The 16302-nt window shown below is 30.4% G+C and overlaps 5 protein-coding genes and 2 long non-coding RNA genes across 10 annotated transcripts; 5 read left to right on the forward strand and 2 right to left on the reverse strand.

Annotated features, from left to right (window-relative positions):
• The first annotated feature begins 10 nt into the window (after positions 1-10).
• On the forward strand, positions 11-3314 carry LOC105148738 (MAPK regulated corepressor interacting protein 2). Its single transcript, XM_011060626.2, has 6 exons — positions 11-411; positions 511-595; positions 1035-1153; positions 1332-1400; positions 1705-1761; positions 1870-3314. Exons 1-6 carry the CDS (start codon positions 360-362, stop codon positions 1938-1940), a joined length of 453 nt encoding a protein of 150 aa, XP_011058928.1. The 5' UTR covers positions 11-359; the 3' UTR covers positions 1941-3314.
• Positions 3315-3814: 500 nt separating this feature from the next.
• Positions 3815-5458, forward strand: LOC105148737 (putative dihydroxyacetone kinase). 2 transcript variants are annotated; one of them, XM_011060625.2, is made up of 5 exons: positions 3818-4069; positions 4195-4398; positions 4475-4597; positions 4664-4948; positions 5053-5458. In XM_011060625.2, the coding sequence occupies exons 1-5, from the start codon at positions 4019-4021 to the stop codon at positions 5152-5154; spliced, it is 765 nt and encodes a 254-aa protein (XP_011058927.1). In that variant the 5' UTR covers positions 3818-4018; the 3' UTR covers positions 5155-5458. The 2 variants fall into 2 exon arrangements, with proteins under 2 accessions (XP_087262220.1, XP_011058927.1); XM_087406094.1 differs by lacking the exon at positions 4475-4597 and having other exon boundaries at positions 3815-4069.
• A 140-nt stretch (positions 5459-5598) lies between these two features.
• Positions 5599-8989, forward strand: LOC105148736 (folliculin). Of its 2 annotated transcripts, XM_087406092.1 has the most exons (8): positions 5599-5817; positions 6340-6551; positions 6797-6902; positions 7066-7337; positions 7478-7590; positions 7703-8032; positions 8125-8359; positions 8547-8989. In XM_087406092.1, the coding sequence occupies exons 2-8, from the start codon at positions 6511-6513 to the stop codon at positions 8686-8688; spliced, it is 1239 nt and encodes a 412-aa protein (XP_087262218.1). In that variant the 5' UTR covers positions 5599-5817; positions 6340-6510; the 3' UTR covers positions 8689-8989. The 2 variants fall into 2 exon arrangements, with proteins under 2 accessions (XP_087262218.1, XP_011058926.2); XM_011060624.2 differs by lacking the exon at positions 5599-5817 and having other exon boundaries at positions 6247-6551.
• Positions 5861-8295, reverse strand: LOC147909789 (uncharacterized). The gene is made up of 3 exons (XR_015545070.1): positions 8155-8295; positions 7305-7362; positions 5861-6275 (listed from the first exon to the last, which is right to left on the reverse strand). It is a non-coding gene; the product is annotated as an uncharacterized LOC147909789 (long non-coding RNA).
• A 142-nt stretch (positions 8990-9131) lies between the features above and the next one.
• On the forward strand, positions 9132-12161 carry Mvd (mevalonate diphosphate decarboxylase). Of its 2 annotated transcripts, none has more exons than XM_011060623.2 (9): positions 9132-9535; positions 10417-10487; positions 10576-10643; positions 10705-10751; positions 10818-10969; positions 11063-11230; positions 11328-11621; positions 11702-11857; positions 11942-12161. In XM_011060623.2, the coding sequence occupies exons 1-9, from the start codon at positions 9481-9483 to the stop codon at positions 12089-12091; spliced, it is 1161 nt and encodes a 386-aa protein (XP_011058925.1). In that variant the 5' UTR covers positions 9132-9480; the 3' UTR covers positions 12092-12161. The 2 variants fall into 2 exon arrangements, with proteins under 2 accessions (XP_011058925.1, XP_087262219.1); XM_087406093.1 differs by lacking the exon at positions 9132-9535 and adding an exon at positions 9555-9830.
• A 135-nt stretch (positions 12162-12296) lies between these two features.
• On the forward strand, positions 12297-14395 carry LOC105148733 (acyl-coenzyme A thioesterase 13). The gene is made up of 3 exons (XM_011060621.2): positions 12297-13125; positions 13274-13461; positions 14157-14395. The coding sequence occupies exons 1-3, from the start codon at positions 13045-13047 to the stop codon at positions 14323-14325; spliced, it is 438 nt and encodes a 145-aa protein (XP_011058923.1). The 5' UTR covers positions 12297-13044; the 3' UTR covers positions 14326-14395.
• A 593-nt stretch (positions 14396-14988) lies between these two features.
• On the reverse strand, positions 14989-16217 carry LOC147909790 (uncharacterized). The gene is made up of 2 exons (XR_015545072.1): positions 15502-16217; positions 14989-15375 (listed from the first exon to the last, which is right to left on the reverse strand). It is a non-coding gene; the product is annotated as an uncharacterized LOC147909790 (long non-coding RNA).
• Positions 16218-16302: the final 85 nt, after the last annotated feature.

Consider the following 16302-nt stretch of genomic DNA (forward strand, 5'->3'; position numbering starts at 1 on the left):
GGGTAAGAGGGTAAGGGTAAAGTAAGACTGTGTGATGAGTCTTGCGCGACTTGCGAGTTGCGAGCACTTGAGCAGTAGTAAGCCGGCAATCACTGCTGGCTTCGTTTCAACTGACTTTAAAGTTTAACCTTACTGAATTGGCAATATCGGCATTCAGGCATTCGACATCATTCGGTAATCGACAGTTTCAGGCAGTTTATTTCAATCGACTAACGCGAAATTATTAAGCCTACTGAGACTGAGTAGCAACGAGCAGTAACGAATCGCTCGAGAACACGCGACAGGCGTGACGATTGATCGCGGATGACCTGGCATTGCGTTCGCGAAAAGAAACTTTCACGCTTATCCGAACGAGGAACATGTATACCGTATCAAAAGGACCTAGCAAGATTGTAGCGAAAACACGACGAGGTACTCTAAATTTGGATTTCTCAATGCCGCCTAGCTAGCCTAGACGACAATTGTAGATTATGGTTTGGAGTTTCCAAATTGAATTTTCGCTTTTCGTAGGGATCAGTCAGAATCTCGAAAGACTGGAAACTTTGCGCGATTTGACGAGGAAAACCGATATCGAAGACGATCACGAGATCACCTGGTGAGAGAGAGCGGCGCTCTAACCCCTTTCGGCGCAACTTTTTCACATTACTCTCCTCCGCTGAGCAGCCACCGTTGCTTTCGATATTATGCAATTCATCAGAATTTGTTCTGTAAAATTGTCAAACGATTAACATAATTGATGCGTTAAAATTCCTAATAGAGTATATCTAACGAAACGTACAAATATATCTATTGAAACTGATTTTTCTTTGTATTTCCTAGGACAATTAAATAATTTTGTTTCTTCGCATTTCATTGCGTATTGCGTAAGATTGCATGTGTATAATAAACATATATGACGAAAAATAACTATTTGCTCCATTATACTTGTATGCTATGTCTGTAATAAAGCTTCTATATATATATATATATATATGTATATATATATACATGCATACACATATATATACATACATATATATATTTCATATTCACAGTCACATACCAAAGCCAGTCTTCCATATGAATGGAAAATCCAAGCTCATCTCACAACGACATCAGATGCAACAAGTTATCACTCCACAGCATGAGGAACTTATCAAATTTATTTATGAATGTAAGTAAGAAAGTATTTTACATACATGTTTGAAATAAAGCGTAGAGTTAGTTTTGTAAGTATGAAAAAAATAATGAAAATGACACTTCAGTCGAAAAAAAATATGTGTGCTCATATATGTATTTTTTCCAATGTTGAACTAAATATATTACTTCTGCTTGTTTATTATTTTTAATAGCATGGAATCAAGTTAATACACTGCAAAGAAATGAATGTTGCGATGATACAGAATGTGCAGAACTTTGCAGTAAGTAACAATATATATGTACAACCAACTAAAACATGTAGATACATCTCTATCAGAAATTTTTTTTTTTAATATTTTAAGTATACAATTTTTTTCTAAAAGATTTTTCTATTTTTTATTTCTCGTGAAAAATTATTGTTATGTCTCTATTGTACATATTATGATTTATTTGTGATTAAGACATGTATGTGCATATATACATATATACATGTATATATGTATACATGTATATGTGCTCATACTCATTATATTTATTAAAAAGAAAGACATTCTAGATTATATAATTTAATATTTTATACACTAGGTCCTAAGGATTCAATAGTATATTACAATGATGGTGAACCAAACAATAGTCTGCAAGGTAAGTGCGATATTACTATTCACCATTAGGAATAAATAATATTCTTCTGTTATATTATCTACTGTAATTGATTGTACAAAGTAAATGACAAAAAATAAATTTTTTCAGACTTTAAACCGTTTGATTTGGAATCTTGGTGGGGCAAACGATTGTTTAACAATATCACTAAGTCACTCTGAGATATTCGTATAAAGCTAAGATTATTTTTCCAAGGACTTGTACTACTTTAAAAGTAGTATCACAGCTCGTGCTACACAAATTAACCAGTATCGCGTTTTAAATATGTGATTAAAATCTGGCCGAATTCGAAAATTGAGATAGGATCTCGGATATGAATTTAACACATGTATCAAGTCGTATCAAATTACCTGTGAAAATATCACTCGAGTTGTACATAATACGCATACGATCATGTCACATGTTATGAAGCGATAAGTCAGTGTATTTGCAAGCTTGGTGTGTGTGTGTGTGTGTGTATGTGTGTGTGTGTGTGTATATATATATTAGGTGTTGGAATTAATTCGTAGCGTTTTACAAGTGATGGGAAGTACTTTCATTAATGTATTTTTTAATGCTCATGTGAAATAAATAACATTCTTTCATTAAAAAACGCTATGAATTAATTCCAACACCTAATATATATATATATATATATATATATATATATATACATATATATTACACGTATGCAATAATAGCGTTAATAATCCAAATGATTTAATAACAATCGTTTCTAAGCATTTGTTAAAGTTTCTGCAAAATATTGATACTTCTTTATTGTTGCTGTATTGTAGATTTGCTCAATTTTAATAAGGTGCAGAATATTTGACGTTTTTTTATAGAGCTTTGGAACGCTGCAGCAGAGTTTCACAAACTTTTGGTAGACAATAAAATAAAAAGACAGAGAGCGAAGATACGCGAATAATTCAGTCATTAAAAGATCCCGATTCTGATTAGGTTTTCAACCTACATCGAATAATTAAGAACGCGATCCAATACATATACCAAAATGCTTATACCAAAATGGAATTAACATAAGTATGAGCAAAAGATCCATAGCTGTGCGGTATGAATCCTGTGTGAGATTGATGAATTTTTAATCTTAGAATGTTGTATATATTGCGTGCAACGATCGCGTGAATGCATGACATATAATGTTGCGGGTATTTGTTACGACGATTCGTGTTCAACTTTTACATGAGCAAAAATTTAGTATAAATTTGTAGACTGATAATATATATGTAAGAAAATTGTCATATTGTTATTCGTCGAGTTGCAGCTTGCTCATCGGTTGGTGATGCAATCCATATTGTTGAGCTCACTCATCGAATTGTTACATATTATGGCAAGTTAAATTGTTTGTCCTTCGTATTGTTACGTATCTGTCGGATTATTGCAATGAGCATCCGATTAACGACAATTTAAATGCCACAATATTACGTCTGACAAAACGCAGTGTGCGAGAGTAGTCGTCATGTAGTGCGATAAAATTCAACTATATGCAGTTGAATTTTACACGATCATGAATAAATACCTCTTTATACATACAGAAATATTTCTTCTCAAGTTGTACTTTATTTCTATTTTACTGTTTTTCAGGTAACGCAAATAAGAATATGTACTATTATAATTGGTACAAATACTGAAACAACTAAAATTTAGAGAATAGATAACATTATCCTAATTTATCAATTATTGTGTCCAATATATTTAATTTATGATAATATCATTATATAAATTAAATTTACGTATATAATATAAATTTTATTTAATTACTATTTTAATATTATATATACTATACATGCATATAGTATTTTTCAAATATTATTTAGAGATACAATAGTTTATTAAACATATAATTATACTTATGTATATTATATATATATATATATATATATATATATATATATATATAAACTATATGTATAAAATATAACACTTTTAGGGTAGTGTAATAATTAAATTTATGATGATGTTATTACAGATTCAACATTTCATTATTCACTATTTGTTTTTATAAACATGACGCGCAGATATTTGAGAGCCAATGAAAATTTGATCATGAGTCGCCATGTTGTTTCGTAGAGCTCAGTATTGCTCAGTATTTCAATTCAATAAAAAATTTCTATTCTATATAGTAGCTAGTCAGATGCAGTTGTATGTATCTATGTGAATGCACATGTCAATATCGGCGCGCGTAGTGTAATTTAGAAATATAGAAATAAAATTACAATTATTACGTTTTTTTCGCGCGCTTATGATGAAAGATGACGAAATGCTACATAAAGTGGAAGAGCAAAATTCCCAGGTAATATCAATTTAATTAATTTAATTACTAGTCAAATTACATACTAGTTATAAATTCAAACATATATTCTGTAATTGTAAATGATTTTTATTCTACTGTTTATAATGTAAGTTTTTTAATTGCAGGCGGCGTGTAAAGACAATGTATCCAATATAGGACCAATAATGCAACCTCAGAATAGTTCAGCGTTTCTTATAGTTTTAACATTTGCCTGTCAAGCTTTAATAGCATGTGCAAAACAACTTGATATAATGGATGGAGAATGTGGTGATGGAAATTATGGAACTATACTTGCGCAAAGTGCCAATGCTATAAAATTTGCAATCGAGGTTATGCAATGAATGAAATAAAGTACCTATAAATCTTCTTTTTTTCAACAATTGTAAATATTTGTTTGTATCATAGGAAGGGAGAATTTTAGCAACGAGACCTTTTGTAACATTTATACAAATAAGCCATATTATTGAAAAAGAAATGGGTAGCTTAGAAAGTGGAATATATTCGTTATTTTTTGATACTGCTGCTAAAGTAAGATTATCAACAATACAATCTTTTTTCATCTTTAAGATTAAGAAATTTTAACAAATATTTTAGAGTTTTCTTAAGTTTCGGAATGATGATCAAGTGACTATCGATATGTGGTTAACCGCTCTAACATCTGCAAACAAGATGATATCTGAGATTAGCGGGACATCGATTGGTGATCGAACCATGTTGGATGCTTTGATACCTGCGGAAAATAAATTAAGAGACGCATTAAGTTCTGGTTTAAATCCTATCAATGCATTCGGGGAAGCTGTCAAAGCTGCCGAAACTTTTGCTATGCAAACTATACATATGTCAAGATCTCTCTCTATTGATTCTACAAATAATTGCAAGGTATTATTTGAGTGTTTTAATGTTTTGTATACATATGTACATCATACATATAATAGTTAAATTTGGAGCAGAATTATAATTTATCATAATTTATAAATGTGTAGACATTCAAATATCCACATCCTGGAGCACATGCTGTAGGCATATGGATGAGAGCTGCTTATGAAGGTGTTAAATTGAAATTTGGTTACGAATTTGATATATAGAAGAGAAAAGAAAGTTTTCTTTCATTTCTCCTTAATATTATTCCTTAATATTTCTTCTTAATATCTTAGTTATTCAAAAAATAGTGTAAGATATGCAATGCAATATGTACAATTTATATTATATGTATATATATAAAATTTATCCTGGCTGAGACTAATATTTTTCGCAATAAATTTCTTACTTTCTTTCTTTCTTTTTAATTTAATTTAGAGGGGATTATTAGCGTAGAATGATTGTGTTGAAATGACGAAATGTTATCGCAATTATATCTGGAATAAATTGATTCAATAAAAGAATATATAATGTGTTAATTGTAACATCTAAAATTTGACCGATCTTTGTGTTCTTTATCGTATTTGATATAAAATTTATATTGGTCTATTTATATGACTTATTTTGATATAGCACCTTTCAATTGACAACCCGACATGCAAATGTGTAAATTTAGTTTTGTTCATATGTATATGTCAGATATGTATGTGTGTATGTATGTATGCATTTATGTATGTGGCGTATGCGCGCATTCGTTGTGTGAATGTCGAGATTAGCTATCATAATGTCACGTGTCTCTGTCCCGACTTCATTTTTGTTTTATCACGTGAAAAGGATGAAAAAAATTAACTTCGTCGTGAAGTCTTGCTGAGCAATTTACGAAGAAGCAGGTAAATGATAGATTTACGTGTTATAAAAGTATTTTAACAGAGGTTATGTTAGAAATTGATTTAATCTTGTAAATCAAATTGTAATTACATAAATATTCAATTACGTTCATGTAGATCACATTCTATGAATGTCTAATAATACATATTTCGTGGAATTTAACCATCATTTTAATTTATTAGATATTTTTATAATATATATTACAATAATATTATTATAATAGAAAATAATTCTATTCATTTATTACATATATAAGTCTGTATGTATGGATACAGATTGTAGAATGCATAAAACTTATAAAGAATATACTTCTAGGCTATTCTATTTATTTAACAATCCAAGATCATGCGAAGAATCATAATAAATAATATTTGGATTGTTTTTTGAAGTAAATACGAAGGATTTGTAGAAGCTTGTATTTCCCGAGAGCGATGAATGCTGCAATTGCATTGTGCACCTTCTGTGAAATACATGGACCTAAAGTGATATTTACCACACAAACTTATCGTAACTATGATACACAGAATACAGAAAAACTAAAATTTTATGGACCTAAAGAAGTGTTGAGACAAAGTCATGCTACCTTGGAGGATGGACAAGATGAATGCGAGGGCTGTCAAAGTATTGGGAATGTTAAATATTTAAGTAATGAGCATGAAACAAGAACATCTTTTTTGTCTGCTCAGCAATCATTAATGCAAGATATAGGAAATCTGCTAAAGCATGCTTGCATTAGGTATATTGTGTTTTTTATATTTTTTGGTTTACAAATTTCATATTAAAAAATTGTTACAAGGATATAAATTTATATATATATATATGAAATATATTTTATATTATATATTAATATATTTTATTCATAAATCATAATGATTTTATTAAAGATTAAAGTTTCATATTTGATATTAAGTATACACAAAATATATGATACATGTATGCTTTCAGTTTTTTAAAGCTCATTATTATAAATCTTTTTTCAAGGAGTCTAAGTTGTGAAGTGCATCCTGGTAAAGAAGGTGTTTGCTACTTTGGAGATGAGTACAGGGGGCATGTTTTAAGTCATACTTTTACATTGAAAGATGCCCAGGTGAATTATGCAACGAAAAAGCATGTTTGGTAGTTATTACAACAAATTTTTCAAATCATGCTATTATTTAAAATTGTTCTGGAATCTAAAGATTTTATCACACTTTTGTTTTATCATTCTTATGCTGGCACATTTAAAGAATGATACATCTATTTCTTTATAGGCAAGAGGATTTAGAAGATGGTGCAGTTTTATCGTTTTTATGAGAGATAAACAATTCTTGTTGAACATGTGGCCATTTTTGATTGACAATTTAAAAGAGGTAATTAGAGAACTACAAGATTTTGCAGAGAGAAGATATAATGTGGAAGAAGCAGAATGTCCGCAAAGGGCAATGAGATTGACAGCAAACGGTGGAATGAGCTGTCATAGTACTTCTATTAAACAATCTAGAACACTTACCGATATAACAAATGAGAAGCATGTTTTTGTAAGGTAAGTGTTACATTAATCCTGCATCCTGTAAATCGCAATAAAATGTGTACAATTTTTACAATTATTTGCTATAATTACATTCGAATTATATATTATACACGCGCGCGCGTGAAATATTTATATATATATAAATATTTCAGAATTCACATGTGGTTAGTGTGGATCCTTAGTGCTGGTGCGAGACATTTTATAGAAATTTTCCCAATGAGTTTATTAGATGATGAACTTAATTATAATTTTGAACATCAAATTGGTTAGCAATTATAATTATATTATTTTCTTCTATCTATAATATAACAATCGGTATTAAAATAAATATTTTTCCTAATGGGGAAAAAAGTCATAATATCAAATATAATTTACAGAAACTGAAGAAGGTTTTACTTTATTGAACGCAAAATTGCCAGTAAATTTTAATTTTAACTGGGATGACTCTGAGCTTTCGCCGGAATTTTCTGAAATTGCAGAAAGATCTACTGCTGTAATTTTACGAAATCTAAAACAAATACTAGGGAAAGATCAGTTTAGACAATTGCTGTATTCCTGTTTAACTGGTGTTCAAATCTTGGTGAGAGGCCCAAAGATTCAAAGATTGGAATCTTTGTATGGACTTAGCAGTCTTGTTCCAAGAGCGTGTCGACGGGTAAATACACAAACATTGGAATACATGGATCCTGACACATGTAACTTTATCGGTACTGTACTATTATAAAAAGCATAACTTATATATACATATATTTTATAAAAGAAATATTTTATAACAATATTGCATTAAATTAAATTTTAGGTGTAGATACTTCAGTAGCAGTTCCCTTACCTTGTACAACTGTATGCAGATTAGATATAATACTTAATGAACACAAAGTTGAGAATGCAAAATCCCATATAGTTAAGTGGACTGGTTCTTTACCAACAAAACTTCCGACCCTGTTAACAAAAATTGAAAAATCACTCGATAATGAAAAACTTGGAAACTCTGTTCTCAAAGCACACTTTGCAACTCTTCAGGAAGAATGGGCCAAGTATGAATTATTGTCATTTATATATACTGATTTGTTTCACTTCTATATTGATTTTAAACAGAGATATCAGATGTTTTCTTAAACATATACATATATGCAATTATTTATGTTTGAACATGTATTTTTTCTCTCTTAAATCACATATTTTAATATAGTAATGAAATATATATTCTATTATTGTGCGCAGTATTGCAAAAGTTGTTCATGCAATGCGTGGACGAGGCCATCGTGGCGATCTCTCTGGACTTATGCTCAGTTTGGGTGCTGGACCTCAGGACAAAAAGTTGCTGGACGCATGGTCCATGGGATTACCATCTAACCCAGCATAGTTTATAAAAATTAATATTTTTATTGTACATGTTTTATTGTATATTGTTGGATGTAATATTTATTACAGATTACACTAATAATTATGTGTATATGCGCGCACGCGCACACATACACACACACGCACATACACAGAGCACACATACGCACACACACATAGAGCACACACAGCACACACAGATATATATTACTCTGATTCCTCGCACTTGCTCGAGAGGAATGCATACTGTGTGTTCAAGATTGTCTTTTTTTTTATTTATAATTTAGTCAAAAATAAAAGCGAGAACTGAGTAACTTTACAAATCAATTTATTTAATATAAGCATAGACTGCATTTAGCAGGATTCAACAGTTGATCGCCCAATTTGCTTCGCTTTTATGTCGAGTGAAATCACACAATGTGTAATAGAAATAGAGAATGCGTTGAGTAAGTTATTCGCTCACTGTTATTGGTGTATTCTTTTAGCTTTCTCATCCAATCAAAATTTTAGATCTAGAAGAATATACCAATAACAGCGAGGACTCACTCGACTGTTAAATCCGCTGAACGGAGTTAAAAGGTCTCTACTGTAAACAGCTGCGGTCACAATATGGCTGCTTCACTTAGGGAATACCCAATCAGAACACATATCGGATTGCCAATTAGAAACTTGGACATCATGTCGAGTTTCTGTATATATAGGACTCTACTCAGCGAGCCGGCAGTTCTGGTAACAGCCGATAGTGATGAGAGTGATTGGATTCGGAGTGAAACTTGAACTTTGGAAGTCGCACAGTTAAACATCAACGCCAATTATGAATACTACTGTTACTTGCATTGCACCAGTTAATATTGCAGTTATTAAATATTGTACGCATATATAATTAAAGCTTTATTGTTCAATGAGAAATTGAAATGTTTCATTATAGTTTTTTGTTTATATTTCGAGGACAGATATATTTCACATACAAACACACGCGCGCGCGCGCGTGTATACCTATATATATATTGTATACCTATATACATATGTATATACATACATATATGCATATATACAATTCACACATAAATATGTATACGTATTGTTGTGTTTTAAAATTTTTGCTGATGTGTATCTTAGCTTGAAAGATTTCTCAGCTGAAGCGGATGTCTGCTTCGGTCCAAGGTCCAAATATTACATCATTTTTATATTTTTGAAAGTATATTGTGACCGGTTTTAAACGTGCATTCATTATTTTAATTTATAATTTGTTCTGGCTGTATTAACTGCTTTTTTATTTCTCTAAGAGCAGAAGCCATTAATTTAATTACTACTACTACTACTACTACTGATGTGTATCTATTAATGTAATTGTCACATATAAAATCGTAAATTGTTTATTATTTAATAAATTTGAAGTAATAAACACAATATACATTTTGAAAAAAAAGATACAAGTTTATAAGTCGCAATTAATTATCTAGAAAAAATATTTTTGATATTCGCTTTCGAAAATTACATTATTACATAAGTAATAAATACAAGTCAATTATTATTAAGCTATAGTTAATTCTATTATATATACGTTTGAATATATCATGATTCGCTCAAAGTTTGTGCTACATGAATATATTTGAATTTGATTAGCTATCGGTAAAAAGTAGTAAGAAGCTAGTTACAATACTGATATGGAAATATTTAACTCTCATGTTTTTCTTATCCTGTTGTTTTTCTGAGTGAAAATTAACATTTTAGATTTGTATGATTTTAGGGGGAAAGAGGAATGAATCCTTAATTTTACCAACTAACGATTCCATAAGTGCAACTTTAGATACAGCTCAGGTAAATTTAAAGTTAAAGTTCTAAATGTATGAGGAGAAGATGCAAATACATTAGAGATATGAATATATTAATAGTATCTTCTTTATAGCTACATGCAAAAACTACTGTTATGCTCAGTTCTGATTTCAAAGAAGATCGTATCTGGCTGAATGGAAAGTATGTTTAATTATCATTTTTATTATTATTCTTTTTATGTGTAATAAACTGACATTTTCAGAGAAGAAGATATAAACAATACAAGACTTCAAAATTGTTTAAAAGAGAGTAAGTTAGTGCATAGAAATTTCTTAAAAATATTTACTGTAAATTAAACTAAGATTTTTTTTTAAGTTAGGAAACGTTCACAATTATCTGGGTATACAAACGATTGGAAGATTCGTATATGTTCAAAGAATAATTTTCCAACCGCTGCTGGTTTAGCTTCTAGTGCTGCAGGATATGCATGTCTTACAGCAGCATTAGCCAAGCTTTATAAAATAGAAGTATGATAATTTATTTTTTCCGTTCAATACATTTAATATTTTTATATTTTAAAATTATATTGTATGTATTCTGAATATTGTACATCTCTGTAGGGAGACATTAGTATTATAGCGCGTTCTGGTTCTGGATCAGCATGTCGCAGTGTTATGGGTGGTTTTGTAAGATGGTACATGGGTTCAGATAAGAATGGGACAGACAGTTTAGCAAAACAAATCGTACCTGCGTCTCATTGGTCTGAAATGAGAATTTTAGTGCTAGTGGTAAAGAAAGAAATTTTTTTCTACCTGTTTTGATAAGAAAGGTAGATATGATAACAAAGAGAGATAGCAGAGATATTTATAAAATATAAATCAACAGGTTAGCGATGAACAAAAAAAAGTTCCAAGTGCAATAGGTATGAAACGAAGCATAGAAACATCTCAACTCCTGCAACATAGAATAATGCATGTAGTCCCGGAACGAGCAAATAAAATGCAACAAGCAATCGTTGAGAAGGATTTCAAAAATTTTGCCGAACTCACTATGAAGGATTCTAATCAGTTTCATGCTGTATGTTTGGATACATATCCTCCATGCATTTATATGAACAATATTTCTAACAATATCATGAATCTTGTACATTCCTATAATGATGCAGTTAATGATGTAAAGGTATATAAAATATTTTTCTACAAGTTATAGCATAAAAATAGCTGGATACTTTTTATTTTATTAACGAGACACATTGTTAGGTTGCTTATACTTACGATGCTGGGCCAAATGCTACGTTATATTTATTAGAGAAAGATGTATCAGCAGTGATAGGTGTTTTAGATCACTTCTTTCCTCCTGAAAACGCTATTGAATATAGAAGAGGATTACCTGTAGAAGAAATTAAACCTTCTCAAGTATATATCAACTGATATATGTAGATACATTATTTAAATGTGTATTTGTGAAATATCTTTTGTTACACGTATTATCTTGTATAGGATCTCTTGGAGAAATTAAAGTTTCAAAAGTATCCACCAGGACAACTTAAATATATGATATACACTAAAATAGGAGATGGGCCTAAATATCTCAATAATCCACAGGATCATTTGTTAGATGGTCAGGGTAACCCTATTAATTGTTCTTGATCGATTTTTTACATTTTTATTTTTATTATTTATTACTACAAGTATATTTAAATAAATAATTTTTTTCTGATTTTTTTGTCATTTCGTGTCTTTTTTTTCCTCCAATTTTTTATCCTAATATAATTATGTACTATATTTCCGATAATCGAAATACTAATACATTAAAAACGATTAGCTTTGGGCTTTGAGCAAATTTTTGTGACTACTGACGAAATAAAGACGCGATCAGTTTTCGGCAAATTTTCGGCGAATACATTTAATTTCGAAAATACATTTATTAAATTCGTGATTTTTTAATTATATAAATACTGTAGCCCGTACATTACATTACAACACGATGTTAGCAACTAATATATTATATTTTATGTCACGCATATTAAAGAATTTCAGAGATAAAAGTGCGCTTTTATCGATAAAAGCGCATTTTGAATACGGGCCCATATAAACAAGTACGCATACTTTTAATTTGCTATAATATCTTATATATTATTGTCGAAAAATTACAATTTTTTCTCTGACAGCATTTCTACTGATAATTAAACTCAACAAACAGATGATAACATTAAAAATCACAATTTTAAATAAAAATCGAGTATTATTAAAATTTTAAGCATTATATACACATCTACGAAACTAATAAATCATAAAATTATTATTATTTTATTGATAAAAGCGCGCTTTTATCTCTAAAAGTTTATATTGGGTCATCTAAAAAATATCCGCGATACTTTGTCACTAGATATATGACCATTAACACATCTAGTGACAAAAAACCGCGGATACTTTTTAGATGACCCAATAGTATGCGTAATGTAAATTATAGCGCTAACATCGTTGTAAGCGCGTTCTAAACACGAGTCTACATCTACATCTTTAAAATTCTAATACGTACGTAACTATAATATGTTGATGCACTAATATCATAAACGTGTGTTCTGAATACGGGAAAGATTATGTCGTGTAAAATGGAACTTATAAAAAATGTTTTGGAGAAAGTAGCGAATAGCAAAGGCTTTGGTCGATGTATGAAAAATGTAAGTACAAAAAATTTCATTTAATCTATTAATATTTAATAATTAGATCTAACCTATTCATTATTTTGTGTTATACATTTTTTTACATTTGCTACTAAATGTAAATAAAAATATTAATATAATGCAATATATATTTTTTTCCGAACAGATAAAGTTGTTGTCAGCTGGCGATGGAAAGTGCAAAGCACAATTTACTGTGGCTGAGGAGCATTTGAATGTTGGTGGTTTCTTACATGGTGGTTTTACTACTACTGTTATAGACTGTGTATCTACATATGCATTAATGACTCACAAAACTGATCCTCCTCCTGGTGTTTCTGTAGATCTGCATGTAACGTAAGATTTTGATCTGAAATTTTATTATTTTATTTTGTTTGTCATGTTTTTTTTATTATTTATTAGTTCCCAGATAGCAACATCTATTTTGTTGCTTGCTAAGTATGCATTGCTATAAATGTTGCTACCAGAATTGCAGCAACTGAGTCCTCATTTGTTGACAACTTGATGCCTTCACGATATGACAACATTGAATAGCAATTTGCCAACTTTAAAATCATCATCATCAAAATTCATACTATTGCCATTATGTTGCATAATAATATGCAGCATCATGCAATGCTGTCATATTGCTGACAACGCAAGATGACATTGACACAACTATCTTGCTATTAAACTGTTATGGCAATACATATACATATTGTTGTCTGCATGTTGCTATAATATAGGTATATATATATTCGAAATCGTTGAAGACAAATCTACGACGTGTTACGAGCTAGCGATTGCTCATAAGCAATCACAGATTTATTCGATTTTGTTGAGACATGCTTTGCTATCTGGGTTACTACATTATTATGTTATTTTACATTTTAATATAAACGCATATGTAGTTTACGATAGATGTTGGTTAGAGACTAGAAATTGAATATAACAATTGTATATAACTTACTATAATTTTTATTAGTTAAAAAAAAATATATATATATTCTATTATATTGTACAACAGAATAATTATTAATATAATGGCACAGATTTTTGAAGGCTGCATTTCCTGGTGAAACAGTGACTGTTGATGCTAAAACTATACGTTCCGGAAAGAATTTGGTTTTTCTCGCGGTAGAGCTTACAAAGAACGACGGTAAGGATATTGTTGCTCGTGGACAACATACGAAATATGTTGGATTGTCACTTACGCAATGAAACTAAAGATTATCAGTTTGATTCAAATGTCGATAAATGTACATAAAATAAAGAGTAGAATACATTGTAATTACATGTGTATGTATATATATATATATATATATATATATATATATATGTGTGTGTGTGTGTGTATATAAGGGTCGTTTGAAAAGTTTTGAGTCTAACATAGAAATAATAAGTATTTTTTGATCAAATTTAGTTTTACTTTTCAACATAATCTCCTTTTAAGTCGATACACTTCCCAGCGCGATGCTCCCACCTCTTTAATTTATTCAAATAATATTTGGCGTCTTGTTCTGCAAAATATGCTTCTACGGATGCGATGACATGTTCGTTCGATGAAAATCTCTGCCCTCCGAGCCAAACTTTGAAATAGAAAAAAATCGCTGGGGACCAGATCTGGTGAATACGTGGGTGATCAATTAATTTGAACCAAAATTCATGAATTTTTATCATGGCGACTGTTGAAGTGTGAGACAGTGTGCTTCTTGATGAAAAGCAGCACTTTCTTCTTCAAATACGATCGTTTTTTCACAATTTCCGTCTTCAGCCTGTCAATTAATGATGCGTAGTACACTTCCATTATTGTTTATCTTTTTCAAAATAGTCAATGAACATCTATAATGCGTGTAAAAAACCTGTATGAGTCAGCACTAGATGTACGGGTGCAAATAATATTTTATTTTAAACATAAATAAGTACATAAATGTTTCGATCCTTATTTTGAATCTTCATCAGTATGAAAGTCGTATATTCTAATATACAAATTAAAGAGTATATAAATTGTGATGTGTTATTCGCATAAGAGTATTGTTAATAAGTGTGAATCGATGAACATAATTCCATGACTATCCCCCCCCCCCCAAAAAAAAATCTCCATCACATTTCCGGCCGATGAAATTTCGTCGTCACTTTCTTCGAATCGACAAGTTCACCCTTCACAATCCATTATTTTGACTGTTCCTTCATCTCAGGAATGAAATAGTATTTAAGTTTCATCACCAACAATTATTAATCGACGCATTAAAAAATCCGCTCCAGCAGAACCTTGGAAATGTTCATTCAAATGCGTTTTTGATTCACAGTGAGCAAGCGCGGCATCCAACGCGGTTAGTTTACGCATGTCTAATTCATCATCAATGTATGATAAACACATTCTTTCGATATACTCACAGCCTCTGATATCTCTTTAACCTTCAACGATTGTCCAATTGTACCATTTGGTGAACTTTTTCGATATTATCGGTGATAGTCGCAATTGTTGGTCGTGCCGAACACTCATCATTAGACAAGCTGATACGACCCTTTAAATTCAGCTGCCCATCTTTTCACAGTAGCAAATAATGAGGCAGAGTCCCAGTAATCTCCGTAAACAGCGACTTTAATTTGCGCAGGCGTATTGTCTTCCAAATGCAAGAATTTAATCACGGTACCGATATTCGATTTTTTCCATTTTTATAAAAATACATCGACTAGTACAAATGACTGTAAACAACAACTGAATGTTTAAAATGACTACAATTTTCACAGGTATCTTTTAAAGCATGTACGATTGTACCAAAATGGTTTTGACGAGTAATGTCATCTTCATGTTGAGGCTCAAAACTTTTAAAACGACCTACGTATATATATATATATATATATATATATATATATATATATATATATATATATATAAAAGCTTTGTTATAAAAATGGTTTAAACTTTGTTATGATGCATGATTCGGCTTACATCGCATTATACATGTGTTCCTTGCTAACATTATTTGCATTAGTCTAAAAGAAATGACGCCAATAATTAACTAATGGCGAATTCGATTGGAAGAACTAATGCGCATGTTAAAGCCGTTGTACACTGATTTTATTTGAGTATAAAAGTGAAATGCAAATATTTCGAATTATAAAATACATATTTTATCTAATAGTATAATAAAATATATTGAGTATTTCAGGATTTAATCGATTTCTATGTTT

The sequence above is a fragment of the Acromyrmex echinatior genome, chromosome 5 (genome assembly GCF_024713525.1).
Source record: "Acromyrmex echinatior isolate Ae372 chromosome 5, ASM2471352v2, whole genome shotgun sequence".
NCBI classification, from domain to species: Eukaryota; Metazoa; Arthropoda; class Insecta; order Hymenoptera; family Formicidae; genus Acromyrmex; species Acromyrmex echinatior.

What these genes read in the sequence shown, in the direction of transcription:
- LOC105148736 (XM_011060624.2), top strand. Translation starts at nt 6,247, where the DNA reads ATGAATGCTGCAATTGCATTGTGCACCTTCTGTGAAATACATGGACCT. An exon ending in TGACACATGTAACTTTATCG is followed by an intron (nt 8,033 to 8,124) that starts GTACTGTACTAT and finishes ATTAAATTTTAG; the next exon opens with GTGTAGATACTTCAGTAGCA. An exon ending in CTTCAGGAAGAATGGGCCAA is followed by an intron (nt 8,360 to 8,546) that starts GTATGAATTATT and finishes TATTGTGCGCAG; the next exon opens with TATTGCAAAAGTTGTTCATG.
- Mvd (XM_011060623.2), top strand. Translation starts at nt 9,481, where the DNA reads ATGAATACTACTGTTACTTGCATTGCACCAGTTAATATTGCAGTTATT. An exon ending in TCAAAATTGTTTAAAAGAGA is followed by an intron (nt 10,752 to 10,817) that starts GTAAGTTAGTGC and finishes TTTTTTTTTAAG; the next exon opens with TTAGGAAACGTTCACAATTA. An exon ending in AAGAAATTAAACCTTCTCAA is followed by an intron (nt 11,858 to 11,941) that starts GTATATATCAAC and finishes TATCTTGTATAG; the next exon opens with GATCTCTTGGAGAAATTAAA.
- LOC105148733 (XM_011060621.2), top strand. Translation starts at nt 13,045, where the DNA reads ATGTCGTGTAAAATGGAACTTATAAAAAATGTTTTGGAGAAAGTAGCG. An exon ending in TTGGTCGATGTATGAAAAAT is followed by an intron (nt 13,126 to 13,273) that starts GTAAGTACAAAA and finishes TTTTCCGAACAG; the next exon opens with ATAAAGTTGTTGTCAGCTGG. An exon ending in TCTGTAGATCTGCATGTAAC is followed by an intron (nt 13,462 to 14,156) that starts GTAAGATTTTGA and finishes ATAATGGCACAG; the next exon opens with ATTTTTGAAGGCTGCATTTC.
- LOC105148737 (XM_011060625.2), top strand. Translation starts at nt 4,019, where the DNA reads ATGATGAAAGATGACGAAATGCTACATAAAGTGGAAGAGCAAAATTCC. An exon ending in TGGAAGAGCAAAATTCCCAG is followed by an intron (nt 4,070 to 4,194) that starts GTAATATCAATT and finishes TTTTAATTGCAG; the next exon opens with GCGGCGTGTAAAGACAATGT. An exon ending in CTATAAAATTTGCAATCGAG is followed by an intron (nt 4,399 to 4,474) that starts GTTATGCAATGA and finishes TTTGTATCATAG; the next exon opens with GAAGGGAGAATTTTAGCAAC.
- LOC105148738 (XM_011060626.2), top strand. Translation starts at nt 360, where the DNA reads ATGTATACCGTATCAAAAGGACCTAGCAAGATTGTAGCGAAAACACGA. An exon ending in GACGATCACGAGATCACCTG is followed by an intron (nt 596 to 1,034) that starts GTGAGAGAGAGC and finishes TCATATTCACAG; the next exon opens with TCACATACCAAAGCCAGTCT. An exon ending in AGAATGTGCAGAACTTTGCA is followed by an intron (nt 1,401 to 1,704) that starts GTAAGTAACAAT and finishes TTTATACACTAG; the next exon opens with GTCCTAAGGATTCAATAGTA.